Source organism: Triturus cristatus, chromosome 5_1 (genome assembly GCF_964204655.1).
Source record: "Triturus cristatus chromosome 5_1, aTriCri1.1, whole genome shotgun sequence".
Lineage (NCBI taxonomy): Eukaryota > Metazoa > Chordata > Amphibia > Caudata > Salamandridae > Triturus > Triturus cristatus.
In genome coordinates this window covers 638,580,826-638,600,330 of record NC_140587.1, presented here as the reverse complement: position 1 = coordinate 638,600,330, position 19,505 = coordinate 638,580,826, and the positions used below count along the sequence as shown (strand labels likewise).

At 43.3% G+C, this 19,505-nt stretch overlaps 1 protein-coding gene across 2 annotated transcripts in view; it reads left to right on the top strand.

The window, feature by feature from the left end:
* LOC146831313 (uncharacterized) overlaps nt 1-19,505 on the top strand; it is a 292,313-nt gene that overhangs the window by 98,909 nt on the left and 173,899 nt on the right. For both annotated transcript variants that reach the window (XM_085604133.1, XM_085604135.1), the window contains exons 2-3: nt 7,226-7,780; nt 11,764-11,921. In XM_085604133.1, coding sequence (XP_085460259.1) covers nt 7,226-7,780; nt 11,764-11,921 — 713 coding nt within the window. The remainder of the gene's footprint in view (nt 1-7,225; nt 7,781-11,763; nt 11,922-19,505) is intronic.

Here is a 19,505-nt window from a genome sequence, read left to right as displayed (position 1 = left end):
ATTGTAGTAATCGGGCCGCCAATACACTACTCAATATTTTATAGTCGGTGGTTAACATCGACAGCGGTCTATAAGAGGTTACGTTCTCACTGTCCCTACCCGGCTTCAATAACGGGATCACCAGCGCTTCGCGCATCGATTGGGGTAGCCGTCCTAATGCTCTAGCATCCCTATAGACCTCCTGGAGCCGCAGAACCAGCAAGTCAATGTATTTCCCATAGAATTCTATGGGTAAGCCGTCTAGCCCCGGTGTCTTGTTGCGGCCCATGCGCTTGATGGCAGCTCGTATTTCACCCGGTTCTACGTCTTTACCCAAGTCCAATGCCTGCTCCCGGTCCAGTCCAGGCAGCGTAATCTCATCTAAGAAAGCGTCAACGGCAGGGTCCCCATCCTCTAGCCTACTTTTATAGAGCATCTCATAGTAGCGCTGAAAACACTGCATGATTTCAGTTTGGGTGTAAACCAGCCCCCCTCCGCTTTCTCCAAAGCCAGGATAGGGGAACTCCTCTTGGTGGGGTTGGCTAACCAAGCCAATAACGTCCCCGCTTTATCTCCCTCCTCATGGGCCCTCATCAGGTATCGTCTATGATCAAAACTACGCAAGCGTTCCACTTCGACCGCCACCGCTTCCCTAGCTGCAGCAACCCTTTCCTGTAGCTCAGGATGGCCAGGCCTCTCCTTTTCCGCCTCCCGCAGAGTGGAGTCCGCTTGGCCAAGTTATCCAGAAGCGTTTTCCATATGCCCACATGTTTCCCTATACAGAGCCCCCGGATGACTACTTTAAAGGCATCCCACTCTGTCGCCCTTGTCCCAGCCGTGCCCGCGTTTTCCGCAAAATACTGTGTGATGCCCTCTTCCAGCGCTGCCTGCCCAGAGGCAGTATCATGCATACATAATGAACACACGGACACAGATAGATAGTGGAAGTGGGTACGGGCGTGTGCGCTCAACTCCTTATTACCAGGGTCACATATCCAGTGACGTCTGTGCTGGATGCGTGTGGGGTGAGTGTAAACCAGCCCTCAGGGAATGGTTGCTGCTAGCATCAACTACAACAGTAATCATTGGATCACACACACAGATTCAATAATAAAAGGGTCAATAGTTTCTGCTACAGTAAGGTAGGGACACTAGATGTGAAATAATACAGAAAACATTCTATCGTAAAACAACCATAACTTGTGGTATACTAAGATACAGGCAGTAGATCTGAAATAATACATAAAAAGATTGTATCATAAAGGGTCCATCAGGTCTATTGCAGTTAGATAGCCACATCAAAAGCATTCAGCATGTGCACAGCCAGTGATGATGCGTGCTGCGGGCGGGCTGTACTAGGAGCAATGTTTGTTGCCTACAACACTACATCATCCGCAATAGCGACTCCATCTGAATTGTAAACACTGCTGTCTGCAGTGTAGGCCACAGAGTGGTCAGCAAGGGCCCACAGCCACGTGGCGTTCACTTGAGCTGTCCTGTTTGCCGTTACCGAAGCAACGAAAACCGTGTGCGGACCCTGTGATGATGCGTATGCGTGGTGCGGACAGAGCGCACTGGAGCAATGTCTGTTGCCTACAACACTACATCATCTGCAATAGCTACTCGATCAGAATTTTAACACTGCTGTCTGCAGTGTAGGCCTGAGAGCAGTCAGCAAGGGCCCACAGCCATGTGGCGTTGACTTGAGCTGCCCAGTTTGCCATACGCAAAGCAACAAAAACCGTGTGCGGACCCTGTGATGATGCGTATGCGTGTTGCGGACAGAGCGCTCTGGAGCAATGTCTTTTGCCTACAGGACTGCGTCATCTACAATAGCGACTCGATCTGAATTGTGAACACTGCTGTCTGTAGTGTAAATTGAAGGCAGTAGTGAGCATAGTCTTCCATGAATACTTTTGCTCACGTCCTCTTCACAAAATACAACAACATAAATTACACAAAACTCTGCAATAAATAAATCAAGACAACTTGAATTGCGATCTCTGCTGTCCACTGTGTACACTGTTATTCAGTGTTCTTTACCACTACCAAGAAGAATTTGGTCATTGTACTAGACCTATAAGTTATCTTAAAAAACTTCTTCAAGCAAGTATACTAAAAGGCTATTGTGCATATTTCAATAGACGTTGTAGTTAGTTGCCTACTGGATTCTGTAACGAAACAATCACCACTCGATCTGAATTGTAAGCCCTGCTGACCGCACTGTAGGCCAGAGGCAGTAGTCATTAACGCCTCACAACCACGTGCCATTGGATTCGGAAGCACGCAGTTGGTTGCACCTGATCGGAGTGGGTACACAGAAATCATCACAAACTTTAACTTCTGACATCCTCAATCACAGAATCAAGACCCCGTTTCACTGTTCCGACCTGCTGTACCACGGTGTACTCCACCGACTGCAGTCAACCAAGCCCAATAATCATGTGCAGCAGTTAGCTACGGAAGCACAGAGTCTCATGCACCTCAACGGAGGGAGATCTCTGAAAACCAAGCAGCAGGTAACATCGGACATCGTCCATTCTGGGATCAAGACACCGTTCCACTGTTGGGACCTAGAGTTGCTTGCACCTGGTCGAAGAAAGTACCGTCATATCCACTCTCAGATGTAGTTCTAACATCGTCCATTGTGGGATCAAGACACCGTTCCACTGTTGGGTCCTAGAGTTGGTTACAGCTGGTCGAAAGAAGTACCATCATCTGCACTCTCTTATGCAGTTCTAACATCGTCCATTGTGGGATCAAGACACCGTTCCACTGTTGGTACCTCTTTGACTACTGTGTTAGTAGTATACAGAGCACTTCACGGTGCTGGGCTTCAGGCTGGGTGCTGTCTGCCTGTGTCGCGGTAGCCAGCGTTGATCTCAGGAGCCTTCCCAGCTCGCAGACCTCGACCCAAAAACTTCCGCCGGCACGTGGTGGGCCCTCTTTCACATACGACGGTGTTGAAAGGTGAACTGTGGGGCATATGTGCATCGCAGCGGCCATGACGGTTTATGGGTAGCAGCAGCCTGAGAGCATTATTTCTGCAGCCACCTTCGCTCACGGCGTCAGCCTCGTGGCGGTGTAAGCTGCGCAGACCTGACAGACATGTTCGCCATTCTCGAAGAGAACCACACCCAAAGAAACGTGTCTTTTATTCATACCCCTACACTAGCCTTGCGTACACCTAGCTAGCCCACAACGCTAAAGATTTGGGGGGGGCACGTACGTGCTATGTTTTCGTAATCTTCCTTACTAACTGTACTATCATGGTTGCGTCTACTATCGACTTCACTCAATAGACCATTAGTGTATGTTGACGTGTAAATGTCTGTGCTCTGCATACTCAAGTCTGTCCGGCACATCCCTTCAACACTTTGCATTGTATACTTTTATAATCGAGAATCACTTGCCACCTTCACACATACTTTGCTGCCATCTCTCCCCGCATTCTGCATTGTGTGGCAGAGGTGCCATGCCATGTTTGGTTTGTGTACATGGCTAGCCACGGTTCCCACAATACGTAGTGTTGGTGTGTCTTCTAGGTGTACATGGTGTTTGTCATGTTGTATGTGATTATATAAGGTAGCGTGTTTATTCACGAGCAGTGGTTTCTCACATTTACATATCGCTGTCTTAAAGAGGATACTGAAGTTTTTCTCACAGGTGAAAAGTGGGACCACAATGGCAATCATTCATTACTATGCAAGAATGTCCAACTGTACAAAGCTACTAAGCTTACAGACCCCAATCGTGCGTGCTTTGTTAAAAGCACGCCAACTCCCACAATCAGACCAACATTCACACAGCTTTCTAACGGCAGTTATCTGCTTCTTAATAACATGGACTGCTACGCAATGTGAGCTGGCAAACCGTATGTCCTTACTGTTTCAAACCGGATAACTTCCTCTGGCAATCTCTATTCCCATCCACACAAAGGAACTCCCAAAGTTCGACTTGGCCTTCAATACCTACTTTGAAAACAGATTTTATTAAACGGAGCAAACTGAAAGCGCTTTTGTTTCAAACAGAAGTGTCCCTCACTTCTCCAAAAGTAATTTATCGACTGCAGATAGCACGAACTTCAAGTAAAATACACTCCCTTTTAAATATGAACCTCCCATTACACTTTGTGAATTGTTACACAATTTTCAACACATCTGACATTTAAGGTCTGGCACACTTTTTTAACATTGTGTCCTCCGGCCTTCTCACAGGCTTTCAAACAGTTTTTAGTCTAATAACAGACTTCATTAATTCGATCATCTCTGGAATAACAGCAATAGTGCCCATAATTCTCGTTCTGTTTGCGGCCATCCTACTACTATTTTAGCTTGTTAAAAATGGCTACGCTCCCTGTGGTAACAAGCATGTCCGACAGAATACGCCTCTACGCGAAGCTACATCAATACCATGAAAGAATGGAACAACTTTTCGGCTGCCTGCCTCTATCTATTATCGGTGCCAGCTACAACATGACATTTATTTACACATATACAATCTGCGTGCAACCATCTTTTTATTGCAAAACTTGCCCAATCGACTGGCGAATGGATCTATGCCTTGCCAACATCCCAGCAAACGCTCCCGATATCCAGCAGGTAATGGAGTATCATGAAAACCATGAACTTGATTGTTCGGGCAGTGGAGCAATGGCGGATGCAACGCAAAAAGGTATCCTGGCAGAATGGGATTTCTGCGCAGCCACGAAAGTTCTCCTGCAACGTGCAACCTTTGACAACATCGCAGATCGCCTGCCAATTCAAATTGCCGCTCCAACATTCGATGAACATTACTGTCCCTTCGAGGATATGAACTGGATCGCTTCGCTTTTCTCACACAATGGCAACAATCGCCTCTTGGAACATTACGCATCTCCAAGACTTGTAAGAAATTCACTTTATTCTTGGATTGATTTTTTCCAACTTTTTTTGTCTTTTTCCAATTAAATTTTTTAATACACTTCAATTGAACTATTTTCATATAATAACTTTCCAAGTATGCTTAGGCATTTGAACTCTGTTTTCATTATTGGCCCTTACCTCTCCACACTAACCAGGGATGGATGATGTATGGCCTATGCAAATACACTATTTACTTGCTAAATTAGCCTAAACCCGACATCCATTTTGAAACCATATCTATTCTTTATACACATGTCTCTCTGCCTGCCTCTTATCCACGAAGCCCTTTCACACAAATTAGCTCATCCTCAGCCTCTGCTCACGAACTGGCAATCAAGATCAAAAAACACAGCATTGTTTAGGAACTGGTTGGCTCAGTGTGGTAATCGTATTCTACCTTTATTTTCATTCTACAATTTACAGTCATTCATGTCTAATAGGTATTGTTTATGTCACATGGAACTGTAACATGTAATGTGGAATTGACTGATGCAGAAGCTTATCTTTGAATGCAGCAGAAGCGGTTGGAGTTTGCCTCAGCTGGATGCCTTAGCTCTTGCACCAGTGGTTCCAATTATGGCACTTACATAAATACACTTTTTATATAACTTGCAGACTCCATCGCTTTATCCCACACAGCCAATTTCTTAAACACACCTGATTTCACTATTTGTCTTCTGTGGCATTGCAACATTCTGCATTATATTCTTCACGATTATTTCTTTATTCCTGCTTGCAAAAACACGCCATTCGAGTCTTCAGACCAGTAGGGGTGAGTAGTTTGCTTCCCACTCCCGCTATAGTCTAAACCCATACTAACACCACTTGCACAGCTATGCTACAGCAGCCAGTATGCTACAGCGCCAGGAGCACATCAGTTTACAGCAATCAGCTCACGGTTTCATCCCCGAGTGTACTGGCACCTCACCTCAGCACCATCTCCCTCTGGTCAAAACAGCACTTTCACACCGCTAGGGGTGAATACTTCACTTCACACTCCCTGTATAGCACACCCTAACCACCCCACAGAGCTCACACCGCTATACTCTAAACCTATACTAACACCACTTGCACAGCTATGCTACAGCGGCCAGTATCCTACAGCGCCCAGAGCACATCAGTTTACAGCAATCAGCTCACGGTTTCATTCCCGAGTGTACTGGCACCTCACCTCAGCACCATCCATCTCACTCTGGGCAAAACAGCACTTTCACACCGGTAGGGGTGAATACATCGCTTCACACTCCATGTGTAGCACACCCTAACCACCCCACAGAACTCACAGCGCTCCTACCCTCCTCTTTCCTACTCTTTTCCCCTTACTCGCTTCAACGGAATCACAAAATGGCTGCCAACACTTCCTAGTTGCAACCGCTCGCACCGTTCGCAGCCAATAATCAGCAAGCTCGTGCTCGTAACGCCTAAGCCAATCAGAAGGCAGAATTCCCAAATGTCAATATCTGTAAATTTCGATATTTCTCCGAAACTACTCAACGGATTTACACCAAATTTAAAAAAGTGTGCTTTCTAGACCAAGACCCTTGTCCCTGCCAAATTTGGGGTAATTCCGTTCACCCGTTCGACCTGTAGCCTTGTCTAAAGTTTCCTATGGAAATTAACATGGAGAAAACACGTTTTGGGAGCCCCCTTTCTTCTCGGCCCCCCCTTGACGAATCACCCCCAAACTTTCAACATAGGAGCTGATATGAACAAAGAATTAGTTTGGAAAATTTCATGAAGATTTATCAAACGAAGTTGTAAGCAAAACAAAAAATGCTCTTCCTATGGAAACTTGGTCCTAACTATAACTACCTACTAGCGACCGTCAGTAGGTAATATATATATAGATATATCTGTTTGTTTGTAATCCATTTTTGTTTGAACTAATCACCCCCTTCTTTGGTTCTTTATGTTTTTCGAAACTGAGCTCTTAATGTGGCTTAGTTGTTGTCTAGAAACATATATTTGTCCTGTTGTTTTATCTTCACAGTGAGTAGTGCAGATACAAGGAAAAGTCAAATCCATCTTACCATCTTGTTCCTCTAAATTGCTATGTAGGGATGCGTGACTTTCAGCTAGGCAGAGCACCTATTTTTCTCATTTAATTATACTATTATGGTTCAAAGCCAGGCCTTTGACATAGAACAAGGTGAACACGACCTTGGGGAGGAAATTCATTTCCATAATTAGAACACAATGCACTGAAGCTTATAAAGTCTGTTTATGAAGATGTATGTTTTAAAATTCAACTGTGTTTTGTAGATAAGTGAGGATGCTCTCTGCAGTTCCCATAACAATTATCTTATTTCATTTTTAAATTCACACTCACTTTGTTTTCATAGGTCTGATGCCTTGTGTAGAAAGACAACAAGCACTCCAAGGATTTATTGCTGAGAAGAAAGGCATGCCAGGGTCTGATATTCGGGACTTACTTTTAGAGCTGACCAAAGAACTCATTCCTTTGAAGCCTTGCGCAGTTGGTGTTATGATGCCTGCTTTGGTCAGCCACACAACGGAACATAGCGTGGGCCCGCCCTGCAAGAAAATAAAGACTAGTGACGCACCACACCATTTCCGCGGTTCTGACGTCAACGAATTTCTAGAGTCCATAGCGCCTCCAGGGCTTTACAGCACATTTAGCCTCCCAACCGTGTCCGTGAAGTCTGAACAGGCAGGTGCCCCAAGACTGGAATCCTCGCTAGACGAGAACAGCTTTCAGTCAGCATCGGTGGAATTTGATACTATAGATGATACTGAAGATGAAAGCAAGGAAGAGGAGGAAAGTGACAAGCATAACAACCCATTCGCTGTTTTGGAAAATCTGATCAAAGAAAACCAGAGCTTAAAGAAAGAAAATGCACGTTTAAAAAAGAGGCTTCTGGCAGCACAGAATACAGGTACTTTTATGTGTGGTAGGACTGCTCGCCTCATGTTTACATCTAGAGTTGTAGTAAAATTATGGGACAGATATCATAAACACATAATTTAAGTAAACATAGTTTGCCGGAGAATTAACCCTGAAATTGATTTATACATTTTGAACTCAAGAAACTCACGTAAATGGAATTTCTTTCATTAGTTTTGTTTAAAAACAAGTTCATATTCTTCTGTTTTCACATGGGCATTTTATTCAGTATCATTATATCAGAGACTTAAACTGGAGATCAAAATTACAATTTCAGAAAAGTGAAGCATCGGTGATTTCAAGCTCTTCAGGTCCGTCCGTGCACTAGCAGTTTACATAGTATTTTTTTTTCTTTGCATTCTGTTACTTGTAGTCATAAAATTACAACAGAATATGCGGGACCACAGGAAGCAAAATGCAAAGCAAAAAGCCATAAATGTTTTTCTCCCTTCTCCTGGCTCCATTGACATATTGCGCCTAATTGAGAAAGTATTTTGTGCTCCTGGGTTGAAATGAACTGTGCAGAATGTGCACTTTTTGAACCTAAAAGCCGAGTGCTGAATTAACAAAATCGGGATTGGCAGAATTTTACATCACATTTCTCAATACCATCGCATTTACCTGTTTACTCCCTTCTGAGTCTCGTTGATCAGTGTAGTTATTTGTTACCCGAGAGGAAAGACTTCATCCTCTGCAGCCTGTGTGGAAACCCTTTTTTGTTAAACTGTGCCATCTCATTGTCCCAAACTGTGCCTGAGCACATGCAGCTTTTGAAGCTCCTTCCATTGAGTTTAGCTTTACTAATTGTCAGATGGCCATTGTTTTATGTTATGTTTATTTTTATGGTGTCTATATCACCTAGGAGGGTATCCTGGTGCCTAAGATGGGTGTAGCTGCCGTAACTAGAGCCTATTGGAAGAGCCAGGTTTTCAGTTTCTTGCAGAATTCTGTCATGGAGCTGGCAGCTTTCATGTCGAACAGGATGTCATTCCAGGCTTTGGGACACAGGTAGGAAAAGGTATGGCCTCAGCTCTTTCTCAGCGAATGCCGGGAATGTGGGTGAGGAGGAGGTTAGCCTCCTGGAACTAGATGCAGATGTATAGGTATTGTGTGTAGTGCCTTGTAGGTGTGTGTAGGTTTAAAATAGTGTGTTTATGGATGTGGGGCCAGCAGAGGTCCTTGAGGTGTTTGTATATGTGAGACAGAGTTGATGTTTGAGAGTGAATCTTGCTGCTGTTTTCTGTATGACTTGGAGTCTCTTGGTAACTTGAGAGGTGAGTTGAGAGGCGATGTCAACGTAAAGGGCGTTGCCATGGTTCAGTCCACTGGTGATGAGGCTGTGGGTGATGTCTGGTGTCTAGCCGGAGCCATGTGTAGATGTTATTGAAGAGATTGAGGGTATGAAAGCAAGTGGAGGCAACAGTGTTGATCTGGTTCGAAATCGAGATTTGATTGCCAAACAAGATCCAGGGGTTCCCTTGCCGAACTGGATGAGATTGGCATTGGTCCTAGCTCTGGCTACCAGGCCGAGACCAGAGAGAGGTGTCTTTTTTTAATCGAGCCACTTGCGTCTTGTCAGAGTTGCATTTCAGGCAGTTGATTTTCATCCAGTTCACAACCTCAGACATGCAGCTGATGAAGTTCGCCTGTGTCTTTGAAGTGTCTCTAAAGAGGGATAGGATGAGCTAGGTGTAAGAGATGATGATGAGTCCATGAGCGCAGATAATGCTGGCAAAAGGGGGTCATATAGATGTTGAAAAGCGTCCGGCTGAGCGAGGAGCCGTGAGAGACGCCACAAATCAGTTTGGAAGCAGTAGATGAGTGCAGGACTTGGCTTACTGTTTGGATGCATCCTGGAGGAAGGAGCTGATCCATCAGAGTGCTGGTGCTTGGATTCTCAATTTCCAATCTTGTGCAGGCAGTAGGAAGGATGGGTTGGAAGATGGTGTCAAAGACCCTAGAGAGATCAAGTTCGACGAGTGCCCCGTATGCCCGTTGTTCATGATTAGGTGGATGTTATCGGCAGAAATGATGAGGGTAGTCTAGGTGCTCTGGTCAGGTCTGAATCCAAATTGGGTGAGGTCTAGGAGGTGATTGACAATGAATTGGTTTGCCAGTTGGTTATTGATGACCTGTTGTAGAGCTTTGACCGGGTAGGGAAGAAGGGAGATAGGTCTATGGTTAGCCTGTGTCTGCTGGTCCGCCAAGGATTTCTTCAGGAGCGGTAGGACCGTGGTGTGTTTTCAGGCGCTCGATAATTTGATGGTAGTGAGAGAGTCATTGAAGGTTGGGGTGAGGGATGTGCATATGTCGTTGAGTCCTTGGTAAAAATTATGTGAGGATGGGTATCTGAAGAGGCTCCAGAGTGGATGGAGCACGTGGTGTTGAAGGTTTCCGGAAAGGTGATGGCTTGCCAGCAGATCAGGGCAGTTTCTCGGTTGTTCTTGTTATTGGACTGGAGGAAAATGAGAGTGGAGAGAGCTTGTGATCAGACTGGAGGATACCAAGGGTGGGGAGGTCTGGTCGGGATGCAAAATTGTTTTAGATGATGTTGATTTTTTGATGACATGAATTCTTTCACTATGGAGAAGATTTCTTTCGAGGAGTTGGAGCTGTTTTGTATCCGTTCAATGAGTGCTGAACGCTAACTCACTGGTGGTAGATCCAGAGAGCTGATTTGTAGTTGAATGTGTTGTTTTTGTCATGGATGCAGCTCAATTAGCGCGCCAGCTGTTTTGCAGGGGCACTTGGTGAGTCGGAGTTCTTACGTATGCTAACTTGCCTGTTTCTTTGTCTGAGATGTGGCTGTGGTGTTTAGGGGTTCCAAGAAGTCAGTGAGTGGAAAAATGGGCAAAATCGGCAACAGTAAGAACGTTGATATAGGGCTAAAGTGAGAAAGAGTGCCAAACAGTGGAAAGAGGGCAGAAAGAGGCAAAAGTGAAGTGAGTGAAACAGAGAGAAAGAGTCAAAGAGATAAATGGGGCAAAAAGTGAGAAGTAGCCAAAGTTAAAAGTGATAGGAGAGGGAGAGAGTCAGAGGCAGAAAAAGAGGCAGGTGCAAGGAGTGATTCTAGGGGCCTCGAAGCAGCAGAGTGGGCCTGAATTGGCCGGGCCTGGTAAGAGGGCCAGGCACAGGTAAGGTTGTCAGGAAGGGCCAGCAAGCACCTTCTAATCCAAATCACACAACCTTCCAAAGGAAAGTTGGAAATTTACCCTTGTGAGCCTATACCAAAGATGTATGTACATGTCTGACTTTCAAGGAATTTTCAAAGAATTCAAGCAGTACTCATGGGAATATGTTATTGTTACCGCTTCTCAGATGTACTCACAATGGCAAACACTGATATAGAAATGTAGGAATTCAGCATTTTCATGTGTAAATGTTACACATTAGTGTTTACATTTTAATCTGTTTGTTCCCCTGTGTGGAAAATAATTTTTCCAGATGGAGAAACATCTTCACTTACAAATTTGGTGGTGCTCCATCCTCACCCCAACCCTGTAAAGGAAGTAATACCTGCAGTTGTTAGGAGTACATATGCTTCCATTTTAAGGATTAAGAAGCTCCTAAAAAGCTTTGTGAAAATCCCCAAACCTTAAAGTTTATGGGTCCTTATCAACGTTAGTCAGTGTCATCACCATGGAACACCTAAAAACTGAAACTATGAATTGGTTTACTCTCACTTAGTATTCTGCCACACTTGGATTATGAGGTCAAATCCTATTCCATTGATTCAGTGAACCAGGAACATTTTTTTATCTTAGTGTATATTGCTATGTGCACCTTGAAATATATATTTAGGTGTGCATACAGCTTTGTGAATCCAGTCCTAAGTGTCTATACCTGAAGCACCTTTGAGTATGAGGCCAAGACTAATTTGCCTTCCAGGCAAACAGTCCAGGTCCTGTTTTAGAGTGTGTGTGTTGGTGTCTGTGTTTTATAAAAATGATTAATTCTGTTTTTGGTTTTCTTTAGCACCGTTTAGGTTGCTCTCCAGAGAAACACGTGACTCAGCTGCACATTATCTGAGACTGGTTTTGGAAAATTTAGAAGGAACAAATGCTACAGCTCCTTCACCATCTGCCTTCGATGTAATGAACCACATTTCTGTACCACATGCCACAAACGTACAGGTAATCCATTTCAAGGGACATCATCTGGAGTGCTTATTGCTTATAAAGCAAGATGTGCCAGAGGTTTATCCCGTTGTCACCTATTCAGTCATATTATTTCTCACTCAATAATTAAATTATGTGAACAAATTGCATGTGTGGGAATGTTAGTGATGTCAAGAAGCAATTGTTTTTGTTGTCCATAGTTCTCATGGAGATCTTTTAGTGTGAATGACTGGAATCTTAAATCCAAAATTCTCTACTAAGGCGTAACAATGGTGGGTAACAGAACAACTTAACCACCATTGCTATGTCGTAAAGGATCTCCAGGCTACTATGGCTGGGCTCTCAGAGAGACTGTCTGAGAGCAGTGCATCTGGCGGAGAGGGAAGGGAAGAACAAGAGTATTTGGGGGTGGGGGTTGGGGGGGAGTTGGTAGGCAGCCATGCATTTTTGTTTTAAATTTGGGACAGAGAGGAGAGGCCATGTTAAATATGGCACTCCCATGACTCTGCTGCCTCTGTGTAGCAGTTGAACAGAGGGGCAGATGGTTATGGGGGCCATACATTACATACAATTATAAATGTGTAAAAAGTGTATTACGGGGATGTTTTCAGCTCGGTGTTCTGACTGACATCATAGACAACTCGAGCATTCACTCTTGTCTGTTTGCTATCACCCTTTGGTGAAAAGCATGCTAGTAATTTTCTGTCACCCATCTATAATTTTCTAAATTAAATGTGGTCTATTTAGTCCCAGACAGGGCACTTTGCAACTGTTACAGTGCCCTTTGTTCTAGTTGTAAGAGAACACTGGGGACCAATTCACTAAGCCATATGCTCATCAAAGTTAAACATATGTTTCAGAAAGGCTTGTTTTACGAGTGTAATTTACTTCTGCATTTCACAAAACATGAATTTACTCCTACAAATCAATTTAGTCACATTTAATTTCACACTAATTTGATATATATGGGATAAAGTCCCCCTGCCCTACATTATTAGAATATTGCAAGTCAGCAAGGAGTTCCATGATCATATAAAGGAGTAAGGCCAAATGCCAAGTTTCATTTTAAGGTCATGGAACTCCAAGGTGGCTTGCAATATCCTTATAATGTATGGAAGAGGGTATTTTATTCCCTTTAATGCATAATTACTATCACCCTTCCGGAAACCCACTTAAATTCTTGGTGTCTTAGACTTGTATATGAAAGAGGTAGTATGGTTGCAGACATGACAAATAAACAAGAAATATAGGTCTTGGTTTAGATCTTGGTGGTAATGGTCCTGCTGTCGCTTTTCCATTGGATTCACTGTCCGTCTACTAGGTGGTCCGCCCCTCTATGTAGATGCTGGTGGGTCCATGAACAAAAGACCATCAGAGTGCCGCCGTCTCCATCAAAAATTTTCACCTGCGTCGACGGCACCATAGGGAAAAGCGGCTGTCAGAGGAAGTACAGCCACTTTGTCCACTGGGCCAATAACAATGTGCCTTCCCGCTGATGCAACTGTGGTGGCAAAACCTCCACACCTGTGTTTTCAGATTGGAAGGGATATAAGGCAGAAAGTCAACTTTTCTCACTGTCACACTTCCTTTTCCACCATGGACCCGATCTTCCAAATCATGCGCTGCTGCTGCTTGACAAGAAAGAAAATAAAACCCTCCTCTTTTACCTGTTACTGCTTGACTTGTCTGTTTACCTTTGCTCTGGACTCATGCAGTTTCTAAATCAATCTCACAAGCACTAGCATACCAATGTGTAGTGCATATGTGTGCAATGTTGATGTTTAAGAAATGTAAAGAAACACACTTGCATGATTACATTATATTTCTAAATGTGGAGCAAGCTGCTTTAACAAATGGACACAATCAAAAAAGGACATCAGTCAAAAATGTGACCATACAGGTGTGTTTAAATAACGTGCACAAATTGTCAAATTAAAAACATATGCATAACACATCATTGGGATAAGTATAATGTAGAAATTGCACTAGACACGGTGTAACGTTTACTTTTTAAATACCTGTAAAATCATTGTTCGTTCCGAACTTGATGCAGTTAACATATGTATCTATGTAATATTTGCCCTTGTCTAGTGCAATTCATGTATTTTGTCAAATTTCACTTGGCCCATAAGTTTTTAAGGTGTAATGCATATGTGTTTATTCTTATCACTTATCAAGTTGAAATAAACACACCAGTATTAAGACTTTAAAAAAAACATCTATTTGTTGGTGTAAGTGTCCATTAGCATGATGAATGTTTGCACCTAAATTCAACAGCCGTCATCACATACTTTTTTAACCAGTGTCTGCACTTAACATAGTAGACATTAAAAACATCTGTTGTATTTCCTGCCATGATGGTAAATAAAAATACGTACTTCATATTTTACTCATAAACATTTCTAGGAAGCAAACAATTGCAAATGAAAACCAATGTCACAACAAACTTGATGAAATGAAAAATCTTGATTTATTTAACATATGAGATACTTTTCTCATCTTTAAAATATATTATGTACATATTACAATAGTCAGATTGCTCTCATGTGCTCTTGTTGGTAACTTGCCTCCTATATAACTGCTAAGGGTAACTTCATCAGGAAGGGGCATCTTGTGGGTACAAAAGAGGCACCTCAATGATCTTTCTTGGGAGGGATGGGCTTGGGAGGGGTGAGTCTGGGTTTCGGAGAGGTAGGTTTGGGTTTGGAAGGGGTCAAGTCCAGACCAAATAAATAATCAGAATGGGGAGAAAAGGCAGCAGGATGGGTGGGAGAGAATTGGGTTTGGGAGGTAGAGAGAGCTGCTGTGGGTGATGTGCGTGCGTCTGTCTGTTGTGTAGTTGTATGTGGGTCTGGTATATGTTTTGGACATTTGTGTGTATGTTTCTTGGTAACTGTGTTTGGGTGAGTGTGTGCGTTTGGTTTTGGCTGGTGTGGTTGTAGGTGTGGTTTTATGTGAGTGTGTATGTTTAGATGGGTGTGCTGTTGAGGTGGTTGGTCTGGTTGTGGTGCTTGTGGTTGTGATTGTGGTGGTTGTGGACATTCTGGTGCTTGTGGTGCTTGTGGTGTGCTGGTGGCTGTGATGCTTGTGGGTATGCTGTTGCTTGTATGTGTGGTGGCGGTGTTTGTGGATATGGTGGCAGTTGTGGTGGGTGTGGTGGTTGATGTGATGCTTGTGGGTGTGCTGGTGGTGGGTATGGTGGTGAGTGTGGTGGATGTGGTGGTGGGTGTGGGTGTTATATCTGCTGTTTGGGTGTGCGCTTGTGATTCTTGGTGTGTTTGTGCTTATGTCTGTTGGAGTGGGAGCTGCAAATGAGTGAGTGTGCTTGAGACAGGGCTGAGAATTGGGAATTAGGATGGGGAAAGGGCCTGAGTTGGAGCACAAAGTTGGGCTGGTTGGGAGGCTGCGGTTAGCGAGGAGGCTAGTCCTGTAAATGATCTCTGCAGGTCAGACATCGTACTATGAAGGTCTTCCAGGTATGCTACCATTTGTTGCATTTGGCAACTGAGGCCCTGGATGGCATTCAAGGGTGCAGTCTGGCCTACAGAAAGCTGCATAGGAGGTCAATAGCTTTCTCACTCAGCACAGCTGAGGGGACAGGGGGTGAGGTGCCTGCAGTGAAGGAGACCCTATTCCTTTTAAGAGGGGGAGATAGGTTTGGCGAACTGGGCGGGGAGCATGAGGGAGGATTGAGATAGCTCTCTGGGTGGCAGACAAGGATGCAGGTGGAACAGTTGCTTTAGGGTCTGCCACCACTAGGGACTGGTGGCCGGTGGAGGCATCTGAAGATGATGTAGAGCTGGTGGCCTCCATGTCAGTCACCTGTCGAAATCGAGTGGTCAGCTGTTTTCCTGCCTATGTCACCAATTTCTCCTTCGCCTGCTCCTGATGATGCTGAAAAGACATACAGAATGGGTTATTGTATCTGTGTATATAGAACTGAATATAAACTCTGATTACAAAACATTTTCCAAGTTTTCATATTTCACGTGCTTTAATGCTATTAAACTTTGGTTCTTTATTATCATTATCTCATGCATGTAGAGAAAATCTTCAGAAACCATTTGATCACAGTTTTGGAATGCCCCATGATAGCTCCTATATCATTTATGATCTTGTCTCTTATCCATTTCTAATTATCTCCAGGAACCGTTTAACATGCCTGAATGGTTGGGTTTTGTTGTTTAGAATAGTGAATTTATGTCACCAAAAAGGATATAAACCAAAACTACCTTTGAACAGTGTGTGTACAAGGCCAAAGAAGCTGCATTATTTTCATTCACAAAAAGCAGATTATGAATCAATGTGAGTCAACAAATACTGCAGTGTTGTGCCAATATTTGTATAAACTATAAGCCTGTTTCCTTTGTTTGGGCATTTCACACTTCAAGTAACTAAAGTATATTTCAAATATAAAAAATGTTATATGGATTCAGTGCCAAAATAGCTTATCAATGTAAATACCTGTGCTGTAGATGAAATTAAGAAATATTTGTTGGTGGTTTGACAAATGACTTCTACAGCATAAGTAAATATGCAGGGCTTGATACATTTCAATCCACTTTAGTACAGAGCAAGAACATTTTCACATTTGACTCCTAAATATCTCAAGTTAATTCAAGTTTGTTTTACCATTGTGAAATGCTTTTACAAAATATGCTGACTTTCACTTTAGGCAAAAATTGGTACAACATCACAGTAAATATTACATACACTGATTCATATATAATTTTTACATCAAAGATTCAAATGCAATTCCCAATATGCATCAGATTACACCTTGATGCATTTCTACATTTTCCTAATGAGTCATGAGTTGGGCCTGATTTTTGAGATTTCCAGATGGGATACTCCAACAAATATGTGATGGAAAATCCCATCTGCAAAAGTCCCTTTAAGTATCCTGTTTTTCTCCATCGTTGATTTATCATCTGGACTTAACAAAGGACATTGAAAATTGGTTTTGGGTATGTGTTACCCTGTCACTAATGTGTACACATTCCTGTATGTTTTTATTCCAAATATTGTAAGCCTATCGCAATTATTTTCCCAAAAAACAGACTGGCTACATGCACATTTCTGAAGGAGTAAGACATCATGCAAGCTTGTCACTTTTAACATGAATGAAATACTATTTTTGAACCAAAGCACATGAGGGATATATTTTGAATAAAAAATGTAGCCATTTAATCTGATGTTACTAGTCATTTTGGCTCACATGCTCACTCTTGTTTGTGTATAAAACCAACTAACCAATGTGATGTTTGGAACATCCACTGTGTCATAAGTGCAATTTGTTCTATATCGCCTGTAATAGGGCTAACGTTACATCATTCACAATAGGTTTCATGCCTTCTAGGACTGTGGAACCTTTGTCCGAAGGATTCTTTATGAGTAAGAGCATTTCTGTAGAAGATTTATGTGTCATAACAAATAAAATCAAGTCGGGTTCTCTGTTAGACCCAGCGCCCCGGCTATTGTGCAGCGGGGTCTCATGGCTCTCGCTCCCACACTTTGCGCTGTGCTTAGCTCGTCTTTTGAAGTTGGTTTACTCCCAGCTGAGTGGAAACACTCAATGGTGATGCGCCTCTTGAAAAAAAACTCTTGATCCCTCTAAACCGGTAAACTATCGCCCAGTTTCCCTGCTTCCATTCACAGCAAAAATGGCCGAAAAGCATGCCAACTCTCAGCTTATGCAGTTCATTTGGGGAAATAATCTCCTTCATTAGACGGAATCTGGGTTTAGGCCATATCATAGCATGGAATCCGCTCTGCTTCTAGCCTCTGAGACATTGCGAAGAGCGGCTGATGAAGGGAGAATGGCTGCCCTTGTCTTGCTGGACCTAAGTGCAGCGTTTGACACTGTCTCACATGCTGTACTATTGGAACGGCTGTGGGCACAGGGCATACGGGGAAGAGCTCTCGATTGCCTCGCTCCTTTCACGTGTTTCAGAAGCATTATACCTTGGACATTATGCCTGTTCAGCAGGGTGTGCCACTGGACTCGGCCTGGAGTCCCGCCCTTTTTAATCTGTATAGCCGTCCTTTGGTAGAAGTAGTTGAATGCCATGATGTGTAAATGGTGTCATATACTGATGACACTCAGTTTATCATCACATGGGTGCAAGAGGATGGCAGTGCAGCAGCAAATTTCAAATCCTGCTTGGTTGACCTTGCGGCATTGATGCAGGCTAGCTGTCTGAAATTAAACACAGACAAAACCGAGGAGATGGTGGTGGGGAGCCAGCCTTCTATCTGGTCCACTGCATGGTGGCCTGATGTTTTGGGCCATTTACCGATATCCAAGCCTAAAGTGAAAAATCTTGGCATCATTTTTGACAAACAGCTGTCTTTTGATAGCCAGATCAAATCCACGGTGGGCACCTGTTTTGGGGTGTTGAGGCTACTGAGGAAGATCTTAGGGCTCATACCCGATTCAGCAAAAAAACGGTAATACAGGCACTTTTGGTATCCAGGCTTGATTACTGTAATGTGCTTTATATGCTGAGGAAGATCTTAGGGCTCATACCCGATTAAAAAAAAAAAACAGTAATACAGGCCCTTTTGGTGTCCAGGCTTGATTATTGTAATGTTCTTTATATGCTGAGGAAGATCTTAGGGCTCGAACCGGATTCAGCAAAAAAAAAAAAAAAACAGTAATACAGGCCCTTTTGGTGTCCAGTCTTGATTACTGTAATGTGCTATATTTGGGGGTCTCTAAAGGTAGATTTGAAATGCTCCAAAGAATACAAAATGCTGCAGCTTGGAGGCTATTTTATATTCCAAAATGGCATTCCATTAGGCCAGGTCTTGCTGTACTGCATTGGCTCCCTATTCAGCACAGAGTTGTTTTCAAAGCACTCTGCTTTATGCATGAGATACTGAATCAGAGGGGCCCTAGCTACCTCTACCCTTTGATTCAATCATACATTCCTTCCAGACATCTGAGATCAAGTGAAGCAGCTTTGGCAGCGATCCCTAGAGTACACAGTGTGCATCTAGGGGACTGCTCTTTCAGACTACGAGCTGCCAAGGTTGAATTCCATGCCACTTAACCTGAGACGTGAACCTTCAGAGGTGAGATTCCAGAAAGACCTTAAGACTTGGCTATTTATGCATAGTTAGCTGATTTTGCTGACCTTGCCTGTTTCCGATTGTCCGATTCCTACTTAGTGTTAGTGCTTAGCACGGGGACACCCCTTGGAGTAACCAGGTGCTCTATAAATCTATAAATAATAAATAATAATAATAATAATAATAATAATGATGAGCCTCCTGTCTATCAGTGGCAGGTCTGGTGAGCAAGTTATTTAGTTTTCTATTTTTCCTTATATAGGTCCCTTTCTTTTCTTTCATTCTGTTTTTTTCGTGCTATCATTTTTTGGCATTCTACAGTTCTGCAGGTAGTGCTAACAGACCACTTTCTTGCCACTCATTTCATCTTCAGTGCACCATTTTCCACATGGCCACTGCTGCTGCACCAAGCAACCATAGAGTTGTTTTACAATTCGTTGCAGCCATGTTGGAACTAAACCAGTGATACACAATATGCAATCCCATTGGGAGATGGCCATCCACTGCTTTCCTTAATGTTGTTTA